The 16,968-nt window shown below is 35.6% G+C and overlaps 1 protein-coding gene and 1 long non-coding RNA gene across 3 annotated transcripts in view; both read left to right on the forward strand.

Annotated features, from left to right (window-relative positions):
- LOC145731502 (glutamate receptor ionotropic, kainate 2-like) overlaps positions 1–16,968 on the forward strand; it is a 72,140-nt gene that overhangs the window by 42,757 nt on the left and 12,415 nt on the right. Inside the window, 7 exon segments of the mRNA XM_081983310.1 lie at positions 11,427–11,588; positions 15,682–15,768; positions 15,953–16,117; positions 16,234–16,260; positions 16,263–16,408; positions 16,464–16,517; positions 16,798–16,962. Of these exon segments, the coding sequence (XP_081839436.1) occupies positions 11,427–11,588; positions 15,682–15,768; positions 15,953–16,117; positions 16,234–16,260; positions 16,263–16,408; positions 16,464–16,517; positions 16,798–16,962 (806 nt within the window).
- Positions 6,913–9,684, forward strand: LOC145731503 (uncharacterized). 2 transcript variants are annotated; one of them, XR_014178820.1, is made up of 3 exons: positions 6,913–7,705; positions 9,070–9,328; positions 9,386–9,684. It is a non-coding gene; the product is annotated as an uncharacterized LOC145731503 (long non-coding RNA). The 2 variants fall into 2 exon arrangements; XR_014178819.1 differs by lacking the exon at positions 6,913–7,705 and having other exon boundaries at positions 7,748–9,328.

The raw sequence follows: 16,968 nt of genomic DNA on the forward strand, positions 1-16,968 counted from the left end.
AAAAAAGCACTAAAAAATCGAGTATAGTCAGTTAGAAAAACAGTGTCAAAATTTGAACTGCTAGAAACACAGTGTGAAAGGACAGTAAAGGACAAAATCGCCTGTAAAACCCACTTGGAATGAGAAAATGACAGTTTTAAGCACATTTTTGGAATCCTCGTTAAATTTTCTATTCAGTTACTTGGAAAAACCGTATAAAATGTGGTACAGTCTGGGAGAAAAGCAGTGTCAAATTTTGAACTAAAAGAAACACAGTTCAGAAGGACAGTCAGGGACAAAATCGCTGGTGAAACCCACTTCTAGTAAGAAAATGTTTGATTTAAGTACATTTTTGGAATCCTCATTAAATTTCCTATTCAATAGCCAAAAAAAACAAAAAACATATCGGTACAGTCATGGTGAAAAATGGTGTCAAAGTTTGAATTGTTAGAAACACAGTTTGAAAGGACAGTCAAGGACAAAATCGCCTGTAAAACCCACTTGGAATGAGAAAATGACAGTTTTAAGCACATTTTTGGAATCCTGATTAAATTTTCTATCCACTAACCTAAAAAAACATTACCAAATTGAGTACAGTCAGAGAGAAAAACAGTGTCAAAGTTTGAACTAACAGAAACACAGTTTTGAAAGGACAGTCAAGGACAAAATCGCCTGTAAAACCCATTTGTGGTGTGAAAATGACAGTTTTAAGCACATTTCTGGAATCCTCATTAAATTTCCTATCTACTAACCTAAAAAAACACTACCAAATTGAGTACAATCAGAAAGAAAAACAGTGTCAAAGTTTGAACTAACAGAAACACAGTTTGAAAGGACAGTCAAGGACAAAATGGCCTGTAAAACCCATTTGTGGTGTGAAAATGACAGTTTTAAGCACATTTTTGGAATCCTTATTAAATTTCCTATCCACTAACCTAAAAAAACAATACCAAATTGAGTACAGTCAGAGAGAAAAACAGTGTCAAAGTTTGAACTGCTAGAAACACAGTTTGAAAGGACAGTCAAGGACAAAATCGCCTGTAAAACCCATTTGTGGTGTGAAAATGACAGTTTTAAGCACATTTTTGGAATCCTCATTAAATTTCCTATCCACTAACCTAAAAAAACACTACCAAATTGAGTACAGTCAGAGAAAAAAACAGTGTCAAAGTTTGAACTAACAGAAACACAGTTTGAAAGGACAGTAAAGGACAAAATCGCCTGTAAAACCCACTTGTAGTGTGAAAATGACAGTTTTAAGCACATTTTTGGAATCCTCATTAAATTTTCTATCCACTAACCTAAAAAAACACTACCAAATTGAGTACATTCAGAGAGAAAAACAGTGTAAAAGTTTAAACTAACAGAAACACAGTTTGAAAGGACAGTCAAGGACAAAATCGCCTGTAAAACCCACGTGTAGTGTGAAAATGACAGTTTTAAGCACATTTTTGGAATCCTCATTAAATTTCCTATTCAATAGCCAAAAAAACAAAAAACATATCGCTACAGTCATGGTGAAAAATGGTGTCAAAATTTGAATTGTTAGAAACACAGTTTGAAAGGACAGTCAAGGACAAAATCGCCTGTAAAACCCACTTGGAATGAGAAAATGACAGTTTTAAGCACATTTTTGGAATCCTCATTAAATTTCCTATCCACTAACTTAAAAAAACACTACGAAATTGAGTACAGTCAGAGAGAAAAACAGTGTCAAAGTTTAAACTAACAGAAACACAGTTTGAAAGGACAGTCAAGGACAAAATCGCCTGTAAAACCCACGTGTAGTGTGAAAATGACAGTTTTAAGCACATTTTTGGAATCCTTATTAAATTTCCTATCCAATAGTCTAAAAAAACACTAAAAAATCGAGTATAGTCAGTTAGAAAAACAGTGTCAAAATTTGAACTGCTAGAAACACAGTTTGAAAGGACAGTAAAGGACAAAATCGCCTGTAAAACCCACTTGTAGTGTGAAAATGACAGTTTTAAACACATTTTTGGAATCCTTATTAAATTTCCTATCCAATAGTCTAAAAAAACACTAAAAAATCGAGTATAGTCAGTTAGAAAAACAGTGTCAAAATTTGAACTGCTAGAAACACAGTTTGAAAGGACAGTAAAGGACAAAATCGCCTGTAAAACCCACTTGTAGTGTGAAAATGACAGTTTTAAGCACATTTTTGGAATCCTTATTAAATTTCCTATTCAATAGTCTAAAAAAACACTAACACACACACAGACACAAACACGTCCATATGTTGGTTACTGTCAAAAATACTTAATGAGTCAGTTATGTTAGTGTAATAGTTTGGTCTAATAAACGGTGTGTCATAGGTAAACCGATTATGAACGTAACGAAGATCATTACCATTATTCAGGGCAAATAGCGAACCATTGGGGATCCATCAATGCAGTTTAATGGGCAATAGAACAAAGCGTTGAGACAAACCACCGACGCCACTTGTCCGCGTAGTTTGGGATAGTCTCTGCCGCAAAACTGATATGAACGAAATATATCACAGATTAGTTGGGAACTTCCGGGTTATCGGGATAAATGTTGCGGGATTTCGACGGCTTTCAAAGGAGCTTTCAACTAAATTGATTCCAGATTTAACTGAGACAGAACGGCAGAATTAATGGTTTGATACTTTCTTACACTAATGCAGAAATAATGATTTTTCCAGTATCAAGTATGCTTACTCCAGTTTGTTTGTTAAAACCAAAATATTGCTTATTTGTCACAAACTGAACCTGAACTCTGTTTAGGTTATAAACCGAAAATGGCCGAGATTCGGGAAGCAGCCAGAATGTCGCCAAAAATTCGGTCGATGTCCCGAAACACCAAATCTGTCGCCCCCAGCCTAACCCGGATAGATTTCCGCTTCGTAAGGCAAAAAAACAAAGTTTAAAAAAATCTGAAGGAGCCACTGGAGTAGCAACTTTATAGCTTGGATCAAATACGTCCAGGTCAGCGTTACTTGTAGTTGACCGTTAATTTCTGCTACTGAAGTGCGAATTGAAAATGTCCCTTTCCGGGGACATAAAAGCTTCTTTATGGCTTTTAAGCCTGGACTTTGTCCGGCTCCAATTACTTGGGCTATTCAATGTCTCCGTTAAATTGCGTGAGTGCAGTAGAATATTAGCTGCGTTAAAAGGATAGAAGGCTCTAAGAGTGTAGAGCTTTTAGGTGGATCAGAAACTGTGATTCTTCAGGAATTCACCATCTACCATCACTATTGTAACCCTCTGACAAATTCTAACTTCAACTGAGACATACTCAAAGATTGTTTCAAACACTGGGACTGGGGTATTTAAAGAGTAGGCTTTAGAGTCTATTTAAAAGTTTGCCACTCTTCCACCACGTGCAAAAGACTTTTAATCCCCCCAGGGGGAATACTTTGAGGAAGTTGCCTTGTTTACTTCATTCGTCGTTTGCTTGGTAATTTATTTCCATATATACCGGATGTCCGAAATTAGCCAATTCACTGAAACTCGACCTCGAAAATGGACTGAAAACAGAGTTGATTTGCTCTGGAAACGACCAGTGTGGGGATTAATAACTGAGTGCATATACGCTTTTAAGCTTCTCATCTGGGAGTATTTTATGTATATTTCACTCTAATAGGAGATAAGTACCTAGAAGAGCACTGGGACAGGATTAAAACTGTTTTAGATGGGACAACATCGTGTATTAGGTTGGAGTTATTAAATATTTTTTAAAAAATTGTGCAAAAAAGTACACTTTTTTGAATGAGTGCAACAATGTTGTATGCAACCCATGCAAAAAGCTCTTTTTTGCACTTACGTGTTGGTAAACTCCACCGTTTCGTATAACAACTTTCACTTATGTGCAAAAAAGATATACTTTTTGCACTTGTTGCATAAATAACTATACTACAAGGCTAATAATCTTCCTGGATTTTTTCTTTACTCAGAACTCTTGAGTTTCTTTTGCTAAACCAGCTTTTAATTGTCTTATTGTTGTTTATTAACCTTAGCCTACTTTGGCATGCAGTTAATACCAGTTAATGATGTCATTAAGGTCGATTTTCGAGGTGTATTAAACGCATTTTTTATTGTAATTCCCGTCTGGTTGCGTCATTATTTTTAAGCCAATTTCGTCCTTATAAATGTGATGGCTGGCATGTTATAAAGTCTCACTTTCCTTGTCATAATTTCGTATTCTTTAGAGCAAATTTTACCAGTTTTCTACAAAATTCAATATTATAAAATTATGACCAATCCAAACGATCAATTTCTACACTGTAATATAGGTCACGTGACTGTTATTTTTTCCAAATAATTTGTACATAATATATATTCACTGCTGCCAACTTTACAAGCTTTGACTGGCCTGAAAATTTTATTATACAGTGTCCTGCATATGTAAGGTAAGGTAAAGAGACACATTTTTTCTAAAATTAGTATTATACAGGGTGTCGCAGAAACTTGTGGTTTATTAAGCTTCTTCTCTGAACTTAAAGCAATCAAACAAAAACAAATAACAGACTAAGTCCTTTTTTTAGGACAAAAATCAAAAAATCCTTAGGAAATATCTTTTCTTGTTCGAAAAACGAATTTCCCTGATATGATACCGGCAAGAAAATAAGCACTTACATTCAATTTCCAATTCGGAAAAAAACCACAAAAGCAAACGAGCGAGCTTTTAAGAAAACATCCTTTATCAATTGCGAGGAATATACATAAAGTTTCGACGACAAAGGGAAAAATCAAGGACAATAGATTGCGACAGCGATGAAACGACAATTATATTCACGTTATTGTAATGTAACAGCTTAACGTTAAATTGTTCGAACATCAAAAGCAGCGTTTCTCACGTAATGAGCCACAATACCTCTAAACTAATGCCCCGCAATGTACAATGTAACGGTTGATAGCTGCAAATTCACTCGAATGTGCTTTGTGTCTTAGAGGCTTGGTCTAATAAGTTATTAAATTGTCTAAGGATACGAGGAGGTGGCAACTATGGTCCACGGCACTATTGGCAGCGATGCACGTCATCAGTAAGTTTGACGTTTTGAAAATGCATTCCTTTTGCTTAGCGATTAGTAGCGCTCTCTTTCTCACACGCGCTTATTAACTGAACGCAATTCTGATACAAACGTGACCTTCTCGATCTCGACGTTTAACGAGTTGTGTCACCGCCTACTATACTAGAAAGCCTAGAAGGTGCTTGTCAAAAATACAATATACGGGAAATAGTGGTGACAGTTTGCGTTTGTTTGTATTGTGAAAATTGAGTTTTTCGAGGATTAAGATGAATTTTTACGGTTTAAAATCAAGACTTGGTTATTTGCACAAGTTATTTTTGTTTGCTGCCTATTCGTAAGTGTTTCAAGCAACATTGTAACCGCAATTCAGGAAAAAGCCCAACCGTGTCAGTTTTTTACCGGATCTAACTCAACAGTGATTGAACACTTTGAAGTGGGATAATTTTACCTCAACACTATACTCAATGGTAAGTACAAGTGCTTTCTAGTACAGTAAAATTATTAGGTACTTGTTTCATGCGCAGGTATGAGAGTTTTATTTTAAAGCATCCTTCATAGTGAGAGCAACAAAAATAATTTTGAATGAATGTTCTTGGTAATGAGATAAGAACCATTTACCAGTTTTGCTTACCTAGTTTCAAGAATTTACAGATTTTCTCATACTGAACAGTGTTTAAGCTAGTTTTCCGTGTGTTGTTGCAAATGTTGGAAGCAATTTGTTTAGACTGGACTTGATTGTGTAAAAAAAGCTCTCTCTAATACATATCTGGATCAGGAATGAACCTTTTGTGGGGGTCTATGATGGCCGAATTAATTTTAGTTGGATTTAATCATAATTATTGAAAATGCATCAAACAGTAAAACTCGTAAAACCTAAGTGTGGATATTTTTCAAAATCAAAATCTATCCCCCCCAATGACAGTAATGACATTTCTCTGTCAGACATGACATTTACAAAGCAGTGTTGCCACACCTCATAAGCAAACGACTACACTTTCTTTGATTTTTCACTCACAACTTGCAATCAACTACACGAATTAATAAAAAAAAAAGACATATTTCTTACTACATCTGCATACGCTTGTGTATAAAACGAAAACCGCTAACGCCGCCATTAAAAGTGACATTTTAAGCTTTCTAGTATAGAGTACGGTGGCTGTGTGCATTGTTGCCAGCTAGTTAACCCTTTGCTGTTTTTGTGACTTTTACTGACTGTAAATTAATGAAATGAACATAAAGTCACGTGATCAGAAACACAATTTTGTGACTGAAATGACCTTAAGGAATACATTTTTAGTACTGTTAATCAAAAATTGGATTGGATTATCCCAAATCACGTGACACACACCAGTCTAATTTTTTTTTACTTTGAGATAAACTATTGCTTGACTGAACCAAATAACAGTATCAGAGAGTTTATAAAGATTCATCAAAATGACGTTTGAAACGAAATCCTTGTCTCTTCTAATTTTTCATCGAAAAAGCAAATTAGTACCCCTCAGAGAAGGGCAAATTGAGTTTCGCATTAGTTGGCAAATTAAAAAAAAAAAACCTGTTTAATAATGTAGCTGGATAACAGATTGGACTCTCATAACTCTGCAAAAGTTGGAATTTAATTTTTTAATATTACTGCAGAAAAAATTACTCTCCCACATTAAATTAGACATGAATAATGAGGTTTTACAGTTCGTTGTAACTTTGGCCGCAGTCAATTGTTTCCCCCACTATACATATGGAGCTGATTTATTTCAAAAGTTAATTTTCATTGCCTGGTGCATTTAATTTGGTGAATATATTTATTTGTATTTTGCCTGAACGAGACACAGTGCTACTAGGAATAAATTAAATTATCCATATTTATCGTTCCTCGGGCTAAATAGAAATTATATTATGATTTTTATTGCAAATATTCAGTTCAGCAACATAAATAAACATATGCAACTAGAAATTTATTTATTTATGAAAACCGTTTGTTATAATATACAGTGCAAAGGTTTTTGTTGACTCAAAGAAAATATTTGCAAGAGGGGGTAAATCCAAAACCGACCATACAACAACCGGACAAGTGTAACGGACAGAGAAACATCGATAATTGCATGCGCGGAACAAAGACGAGAGACAAAAAAATATCAAGCAGGCCGAAATTTTGCAGTCATGGCGTTCTCCATTGGCGAGTTTAGTGCTGTCAAACGCAATTTGCCTTTCTTGTCTAATACATGCGTTCCGAGCGCGATAGAATTTTGACGTCATCTAGTCACGTCGGCAATGAATCAGGACGACAAGGCTCGGAGAATCGGCCGCCATTGTTTGCAGAAAGTAAACAAAGAGAAATTTTTTATTTTTGATGTAAATTTTACAATATTTTAACTAGTATTTCGATTTAACTGCGATACAACGTGTGAGACTAGATAGTGTGTGTGTGTTTCGTTAGTCAGTTTTGAAAATGCCACCTTCTTAATTTTAATACACTTTACAACAATCAAGGGGCCCAGTGAAACATTCTGAAGGAACTAGAGTTTGTGGAACAGAAAAGGATGCCTTTTCTAATAGAAAACACTGTCACAATGAAACAGCCCATATATTTACTTACTCCCAAGAAGAGTTTTTACAAGAACACTACAAATACCAAGTTTATTCAAGCCAGTGGTTCTCGAAGAAACATGGATATAGAGTACAATCCAACCCATAAAGGACTTTGTTGATGATAATAAGGTTAGTTGAAATGTTTAAATAACAAGGTAAGAGAAACCTAATTTCACAATGCAAAAATTTGGCATGGCTGTACTGTTCTGGCAAAATCTTTTGGCTAATTGATTGAAAGCAATTGAACACTGGATTTAGACTGCTTGTATGTTGTCTAGTGAATGAAATCTTTTAGACTTTTTACCTCTTATTATATCAATTGCTATTCAAACTTATTTAGCACTTGGCTAGTATACATACATGCCTTGAGACTTGAGGTATTCTGTTACTGATGAATTCTATGGGGGGAGTTTTCTACATTAAATTGAAGGGGCTACTAACTAGAGTGACTCTTATTATTACGTAAATAGTGTCATTCCTTCATGTTTTCCCAAAATCTTACAAAAAAGCGTTCATTCTTGTATTAATATGCCTGTCATTGTCATTGTTTTTGTTTACGTTTAATTTGAGGTTAGATTTTAATCACAGATGACAGACAGATGGATGGATTAGGGAGCTGTGGTAGCGCTATAGCTATTTAGCGACTGCTAAATGTAAAGTAATTAATTTCATTCGAATTGTTAGACATATAGACAGAAATCGGACTAAATACAGCTCGCCGACCGAATACAGATTATCCAAATGAATGGAAATTAATTAAGAATAACCCAACAATAAAATTAATTTTGTCCACAGTATTAGATACTTACTGCTACAAGGCGCTGAAATTTCCGCCTACTTGATATTTTTTTTCAGTTCTGTCTTTGTTCCGCGCATGCTATTATTTGTTTCTCTGTCCGTTACACTGTTTTCCTATGGTCAGTTTTGGATTTACTACACCATACAAAAAAGGTAGTTACAAAAAAACCATTAATTTGAATTTAGTGTCGTTTTGAACGAATTTGAATTCTTTGTATGTTTATGGAAAATTCCGTTGTTTGAGAGGTTTTCAAACAACTGTAATGAGATTTTTTTTTGTGTGATAAATTCGGCGCAAGCAACACTGTAAAGTTAAGTTGACACCTACCAATAACAGTCACGAAACCAGGAAAATGTCATCTTTAACTTTGAAAAGTGTGTAAATTACATTTAAACAGTGACAAAAGCTGAAAATGTAAAAGCACGTCACGTGATTGTGACAATATAAATTTGTAACTGGCAACACTGTAAAGTTAAATTGAATGTCAATAACAATCACCTAACAGTTGGGAAAACTGAAATGGTAAAAGCACGTCACGTGATCGTGACAATTTAAATTTACAACCAGCAACACTGACATTAGAACCTTTCTGGAGCAAAATAACTCTAAACTGTTTCTGCAATATTTTTCAAGCAAATTTCGACCATCATAACATTTTTTAAACTTACAACTCATACCAACTTGAGGTTTTCAGTTCTCTACTCAAATTGACTGAAAGAAATTCCGCATCGAAACTGGCAGGAAACTAACTGGGTGGCATCCATGATAATTCCGGGGGGGTTTTCCCTTCCCTTTCTATCGTATTTGCTGCAAATTGTCCCGTTTAGGGCCCGTTTTGGATTCAGGTCACAATCGCGTGTGCTCGACTCCATTACACCAGATATTCCTGCTATTCGGGTTTAGAAAAAGCGCCGCCGCAGGACCATCGAAGACGGATCGGAATTCTTTTGCCGGTATGTGTGTTATCGTTCTGCACCACTATTAATTCGACATTTCGGCTCCTTTTACAGGTAGAAAGCCCCTAGACGGTAAAACAGCACGCCCCATTAAAGCAACTACATCTGGGGGGTGTTTACAATTATCAGTTTTCGCAATCTGGGAAAGCGTCGAATTGAAACTAGGAATTCCGAACGGGTCTCGAGATAGCAAAATCATAGTCAGACAACATGCAAACGACAGTTGTAAACATTAATGGACTAGTCTGGGAGTTTTCCTTTATTGTCTGTGTCTGATTTTCGAGGAAATTTGAATGGTGCTAAAGTCTCTTATGCAATACAAATAATAATTAAATTCAAAGAATTATTGCAACACTCTGGTAGGGTATTTTAATCTGTCGGATTAACCACTCAATAAATTTCAATTTATTAGTGCGGCGTGACCAAACTGGCAAATATTGAATTAGCTAAAACAATGTCGGATAACACCGGCTAAAATATTAATTAGACCATTTTCTGTCTTCGTTTGTAATATGGATCGAATTCGATCCATTATTAATTTTATTGTGTGGTCAGTGCACGAACAAATCTGGGGGTTTATGATGTTCAAATAGGGTCAAACTGGTGGTTTATGTCATCAGTTTAAACCAGATAATTAAGCCCTTAGGATTTGTGTTTATTTCAGTTTTTCAAAAAATGTCAGCCAGGTTTATAAGGGCTTGTAGAAAGTTGGTTTTTTAAAGTAGAATCTCAGAATACTTTTCAAATATTCTTCAGTAGGTTTATGAAATTTTAGATTCCTTTGGCACGTTTAGCAAAACTTAATAGTGTTTCAGGTCTTTTAGCTATTTCAAGTTTTTTTTCAACTTCTAGAAGGTTTAGAGACCTGTTTCCAAATGAGTCTGACAGAATTTTGACAATTCAGAGAGCACCAATATTAATATTATCAACAGTTGCAGTATGCAAAGTTTTCAAACCACTATACAATTAAATCATTTTACAACCAGTATTCTTCACTACTTTCACAAACTAATTCAACTATTAGTTTTTTGACATAATACAGGCAAACTATATTTACTTTAAAAATAATTTTTTTTCTTTCGGTTGTTACAGACTTAAACGGAATTCAATTACTGAAAACCCCACCTTTTTTGTGTTTGCTATTTATTATCCAGTTAAGTGGCGAAAGAGAGAAAAAAGGCAAAACAACTGGCAGACAACTGAACAGGCTATTTTTCTAGTTTAAGACGTTTTGTTGTATTAAATTCAACAGGAAAAACCCTGTCAGTTTTGCTTTTAGTGCGTCGCGATAAATCATACACCGGGTGACCAATAATTAAATTGTCACCGAATCCGGGACAAATAAATTACGACCTCCACCGACGAAATAGAGACGCTAGAAGTCGTTTTTACGAATCCACGTACAAAAGGCATTTATCTTAGTCCGGGGGCATTTCAGACGGTTCATTTTTCATTTTTATCGGAAACTATACCTACTGCAGGAGAAATTTTCTCGATTTCAGACCGCGCCCCCTCAATTAAAGTCCCGGCGTCGTTTAATTACCGAATTTTCCGAGTTGCGGTCGTTTTAAAATTAGAAGAAGACCCTCGGGGTCATTACAGCAAATTGGGACGTAGGTCGCCTTTTAGCATTACAACAAAATTCAGTTTATTAGATCTGAAAGATACAGAGTGAAACTGTTCTAAAAAATTGCCCATAACAACTTGACCACCAAGTAAGATATAACAAAACGTTAAACAATTGGCAACATCGAATTTTTTACAGAAAAATACACGTGACCAACCCTGTGCAACTTGCTTTTGCAAAGAGAAAACCTCACTTTACCCTATTCGAAACAACATATAACGCACGTATATGTTTCTAAACTGGCGTATGTTTCGAAAATTTCCATCTATATTGCCTGCGAAGATTGAAAGTATAATGGAGGAGTTTCGGGAGATCTAGCTCATTTCGAATTCCGCGGCCCAAATGAATTTTAACTGCTAATGAAAATTGTCTCTAAACCAGGAAACTTTGTTTAATTACTACCTTTGCCGTTTTATCCCAAAGAGTTCAGTTCATTAGGCATAATTGAAACTTTTTTTTTGCTTGCAGGAGCAATTTTCACCGAAGACCAAAAGAACAGCAGCTCTGAATTGGCTTTCAAGTATGCAGTCTACAAGATCAATAAGGAGAGAGATATTTTGCCTAACACCACTTTGGTATACGACATTCAGTATGTGCCTAGGGATGACAGCTTCAGAACGTCCAAAAAAGGTTAGTTGGTCATAATTTTATTGAATATGATAACCAACATTATATTAATAAAGTTAATACAATCAATGATTCACAATTTAATAGGATATGACACCAACCAAACCAATTAAATACATTTTAACTAATTTCAAATAAACGTTCTTTCAGTCCAGTCTTCTGGAATGCTTTTTACGCTCCCCTGCACGCAATTTACTAAATAAAATATGGAGTTTCAAATAAACAGCGTAATTTCAGTAAATGGCGTGTCGTATGCACTCGAATTGCGTAGTTTTCATTACTAAACATGTAATAGAAATATCCCTTCATATACAAATGATTGTTCATATTTTTGTTTAAAGTCCCCTTGAGCCACGAAAACTAGTTCACCATAGTGGAAACGTAATATTTGAGTTACCATATATAGAGACAATAAAATTTGTTTTCGGTAATACCGTGGAAAATTTCCGCATTGTAATATGCGAGAATAACATAGCAAAACTGATATTTTGTTAGTTTTATGCTGGTTTGTGTGTACGCATCCCCTTTAGAATGGGTGTTTACTTATTCCGATAGCTGTGCAGGGGTGGATTTTATTTTTCCACCAGATTTCCGCATCGTAAATGTGCAATTTTATTACTAATTCTCTTTAAAGTAGAATCAGAACAAAGACTGGTGTACACTCAACAAAACGCTTTTAGGCAAATTGAAGGCATTCTCGCGATTGCTACACTACAAAGAACATTACTATCGCTTTGAAATTGCTGTTTTCAAGGGGTTTTTTAGAAAAAATACAGAGTGTGCCTTCAATTGTGAAAACCACTCTTTTTATGAAAAAATTTAGACTGTAAATTGTAAAAGATTGAATAGCCATAAATCATTTCGTCTTCCCGACATCCAAAGGGTGTCGTTCGAATCTTCGACGTTCGAGTTTACTTTTTTGCGAAGCAAACTGGGTCATTCCCCCTAATTCCTTTCAGACAATACGGCATTAATCATTTTTATTAATCTTAAAGCGGAACCGAGCCAACAAACTAGCCAAAGCTAGCTTTGGTGACGCTGTTTGTTCCAGACAAAAGGATTCCATTCCACGCTTTTTCCTAATTTAATATTTCATTTGGGTGCCGGAGGCAAATACGGTGCGTGCGCTAGTTTTCGTGAAATTCTCACATTTAACCCCCTCGCCGGTTTTTATTGCTAATATAGCAAAACTGGCTGAACGAGGGAATTTTAATGGGAAAAAAACGGTGGATTTTTTGCCCTCGAGAGGGTTTTGTGGCTTGTTAAACGTTTAGGTTGAAACATGTGAATCTCTCGGATTAATAACAATTTATCTCATTATTTCACCCTAAAATCACATATTTTGGAACACACCTCGCTTTGACCTTAAATTACTCCCTTATTTGACAAGTTACGTCAAAATGTCATAGAAAACAAAAGATAGAGCAGATTTCAAGCTTTCTAAAAATGTCCCAACATGAGTTGATTGATGACACCGTTTGGACGCTAGAGGGCGTCAAAATTCTTTAACCCTAAAATCACATATTTTGGAACACACCTCGCTTTGACCTTAAATTACTCCCTTATTTGACAAGTTACGTCAAAATGTCATAGAAAACAAAAGATAGAGCAGATTTCAAGCTTTCTAAAAATGTCCCAACATGAGTTGATTGATGACACCGTTTGGACGCTAGAGGGCGTCAAAATTCTTTAACCCTAAAATCACATATTTTGGAACACACCTCGCTTTGACCTTAAATTACTCCCTTATTTGACAAGTTACGTCAAAATGTCATAGAAAACAAAAGATAGAGCAGATTTCAAGCTTACTAAAAATACCCCCACATGAGTTGATTGATGACACCGTTTGGCCGCTAGAAAGCGTCAAAATTATTTTACCCTTAAATCACATATTTTGGGACACACCTTGCTTTGACCCTAAATTACTCCCTTATTTGACAAGTTACGTCAAAATGTCATAGAAAACAAAAGATAGAGCAGATTTCAAGCTTTCTAAAAATGTCTCCACATGAGCTGATTGATAACACCGTTTGGCCGCTAGAGGGCATCAAATTTCCTTTACCTTAGTATCACATATTGTAAATATTTTTTAGTCAGATTTCATGTCTCTTAATCCGGCCGAGATCTTGGCAAAGAAATTTTACACAATTAACAGACAGTTAAATTTTAGATCTAACTCTGTTAGTTTTTGAGATATCAAAAAACCGACTGCACCAGAATCTTTTCCGGGAAATTTTAACATAAAATGACACCGAGACGTCAACTGTAACTTGACAAATAAAAAAGTTGTATTTTTTGACAGTTCGAGGCCGCCATTTTGAATTTTCTGTCAAAATATTGACTTGCACCTCATTTTAAAGGAAATTTCACGTAGTTTCAAGAAATGACAGACAAAATGGCGTCCGAGGCCGCCATTTTGAATTTTCTGTCAAAATATTGACTTCCATCTCATTTTAAAGGAAATTTCACGTAGTTTCAAGAAATGACAGACAAAATGGCGTTCCAGGCCGCCATTTTGAATTTTCTGTCAAAATATTGACTTGCACTTCATTTTAAAGGAAATTTCACGTAGTTTTAAGAAATGACAGACAAAATGGCGTTCCAGGCCGCCATTTTGAATTTCCTGTCAAAATATTGACTTGCACCTCATTTTAAAGAAAATTTCACGTAGTTTTAAGAAATGACAGACAAAATGGCGTTCCAGGCCGCCATTTTGAATTTCCTGTCAAAATATTGACTTGCACCTCATTTTAAAGGAAATTTCACGTAGTTTCAAGAAATGACAGACAAAATGGCGTTCCAGGCCGCCATTTTGAATTTCCTGTCAAAATATTGACTTGCACCTCATTTTAAAGGAAATTTTACGTAGTTTTAAGAAATGACAGACAAAATATTGACTTGCACCTCATTTTAAAGGAAATTTCACGTAGTTTCAAGAAATGACAGACAAAATGGCGTTCCAGGCCGCCATTTTGAATTTTCTGTCAAAATATTGACTTGCACCTCATTTTAAAGGAAATTTCACGTAGTTTCAAGAAATGACAGACAAAATGGCGTTCCAGGCCGCCGTAAAACGTCACCGGCCCGAGCCGATACGGGCAACATTGCGCTTATGGGATTAAGCAATCCTTTACTGTTTACCGTCCTTGACTAAATCCAACTTGGGAAACTAAGTGCAGATAATACTAAAATTACATTTGTGACAATATAATTTGTGAAAAGTTGGTTTACATTTTGGACGCAAATTTCACGGGTTATATGGCGGGGCGGTCGTAAAGTTGGCAATTTTGGGGACCAGTTTACGGCCCTGAAATATAACTTTAATAGTCCGTAGATCGTTTCGTAAAGCACTTTACCTGCTAGTGCTTTGAAAACGAGTTAAATTACGTGCAGTTTGGCGTGTATATAATTGATTAATCACACATCAAATCGACTTAATATTAATTTTTGACGGTTAGACAAATACCACGTCATATTAACTGATATAACTTTGATTGACTGACAGACAGGGTAAAATACCCATTTCAATTGGAAACCTGATCATTTTGGAATTAGATTATTCATAAAGATCCAAACCAGAGCAAACTGCAAACAAAATAAATCTCAATGGGTGGGCACATAATGGAGAAAGAGAAAGTTTTCTGCTTTCCCGGAAACATTAATGATTTTCCTATAAAGTTTCATGAAGAGAAGTGGTTTGGCAGAACTTGTGTGCGTATGACATACACTTTACTATGTTCATTTAGTCTGAAGAAAATTGAATTTTAATTCCGCTTTATCCTCGAGATGCTTTTAACCACACTAGAAATTTTGATAAAACTCTGATATTGGCAACATTGTTTACTTATTACCATTTCAGAAAACTGTGATAAATGTGTTCCAACCATAAATTTCTAACCTGTTGAAACAGCGACAACCACGGCTTCTAGGTTCATTATTACAGGATCTAAATTTCCTAAACGGTTTTAATGAAATAACCAACTTGCTAGCAAGTTTCCAGCCTTAATGGTTTCCTCGAAATTTACTCAGCGACCAACAATAGCAGTCCTGAGTTATAGCATATTTAGGTTATTTAACGTTTTTCTTGTTGTTGCAGCCTGCCGGCAGATGGAGTTTGGAGTACAAGCGATTTTCGGTCCTTCAGACCCTATTTTGGGTGCTCACATTCAAAGCATTTGCGAAGGTAAGTCTAAGCTATAAATTTATAGGAAATATTTATAGTCACTCGTAGAAAGTTTGCGCTAACAATAAAATGTGTCTCATACCCTCGTAAATTATGCATTCCACTTTTTCCCCGTTTTATTTATTAGAAGCTTCGCCTCTGTTTATTGTTATGATAAATGCCTCTGTTACTACTTTTGGCGCAGCTTTGGACGTGCCCCATTTAGAGGCTCGAATAGATTTCGAGCCTGCCTCGAAACGGCTGAGCATCAATTTACACCCCAGTCAAGAAAACATGAATAGAGCCTTTAAGGATTTGATGTCCTTCTTGAATTGGACCAAAGTGGCTATTATTTACGAGGAAGATTATGGTAATTGTACAGAAAAAGTCAAACAAAAGTAAAATGACGTCATGTAGCTGTGACGTTATACTACTTTTGTTCAAAATCAAAAACAGTGCAGTATCAACAATCGGGGCGGGAATTAGGTTTGTTCAAGCTGCAAGACCTGGTCAAGCGCCTGGAGTAACTAAAACTGAAATGTACATCAGACAAGCCAGTCCAGCCAGTTATCGACAAGTTCTGAGAGAGGTTAGACAGAAGGACATTTACAAGTTGATTATCGACACAAATCCGAGGAATATTCAGCAGTTTTTTCGGGCCGTAAGTGTCGTATAATTTGTCAGGTCGTAAATACCGCTTTAAAATGTGTTTGCAGGTGTTGCAGCTCCAAATGAACGATTACAGATACCACTACATGTTCACTACTTTTGTAAGTATGGTTTTTTAGTGTTTTACCTGATTTTAATAATACAGATCTGCATAATTGATGAGGACCGTACTCAAAAAGTTATTATTAGAAATTCCTTTTGTGATTGTTGTAAAACCTTCGAAATCTGGCTGTTACCAAACTGTTTTTACACCACAACAACTTATTTAAGCCTACATAACTTAACTTATTAAGCTATTTTCAGAATAAATTGATATTAAAATTAAACTTTTTAGGAATGCACACAATTTTGGTAATCACACAATTCTTGATTATTTTTCAGGATTTGGAAACTTTTGATCTGGAAGACTTCAAGTACAACTCGGTCAACATTACCGCTTTCCGGTTAGTCGACGTGGACCACCCTAAAGTGCAGGACATTTTGACTACCATGGAAAAATTCCAGCCCATTGGTCATGCCATTCTAAACAGATCCGGCATTATACAGGTACAA

This window comes from Ips typographus, linkage group LG7 (genome assembly GCF_016097725.1).
Source record: "Ips typographus isolate SLU linkage group LG7, UJ_Ityp_2.0, whole genome shotgun sequence".
In the NCBI taxonomy this organism is placed as follows: domain Eukaryota; kingdom Metazoa; phylum Arthropoda; class Insecta; order Coleoptera; family Curculionidae; genus Ips; species Ips typographus.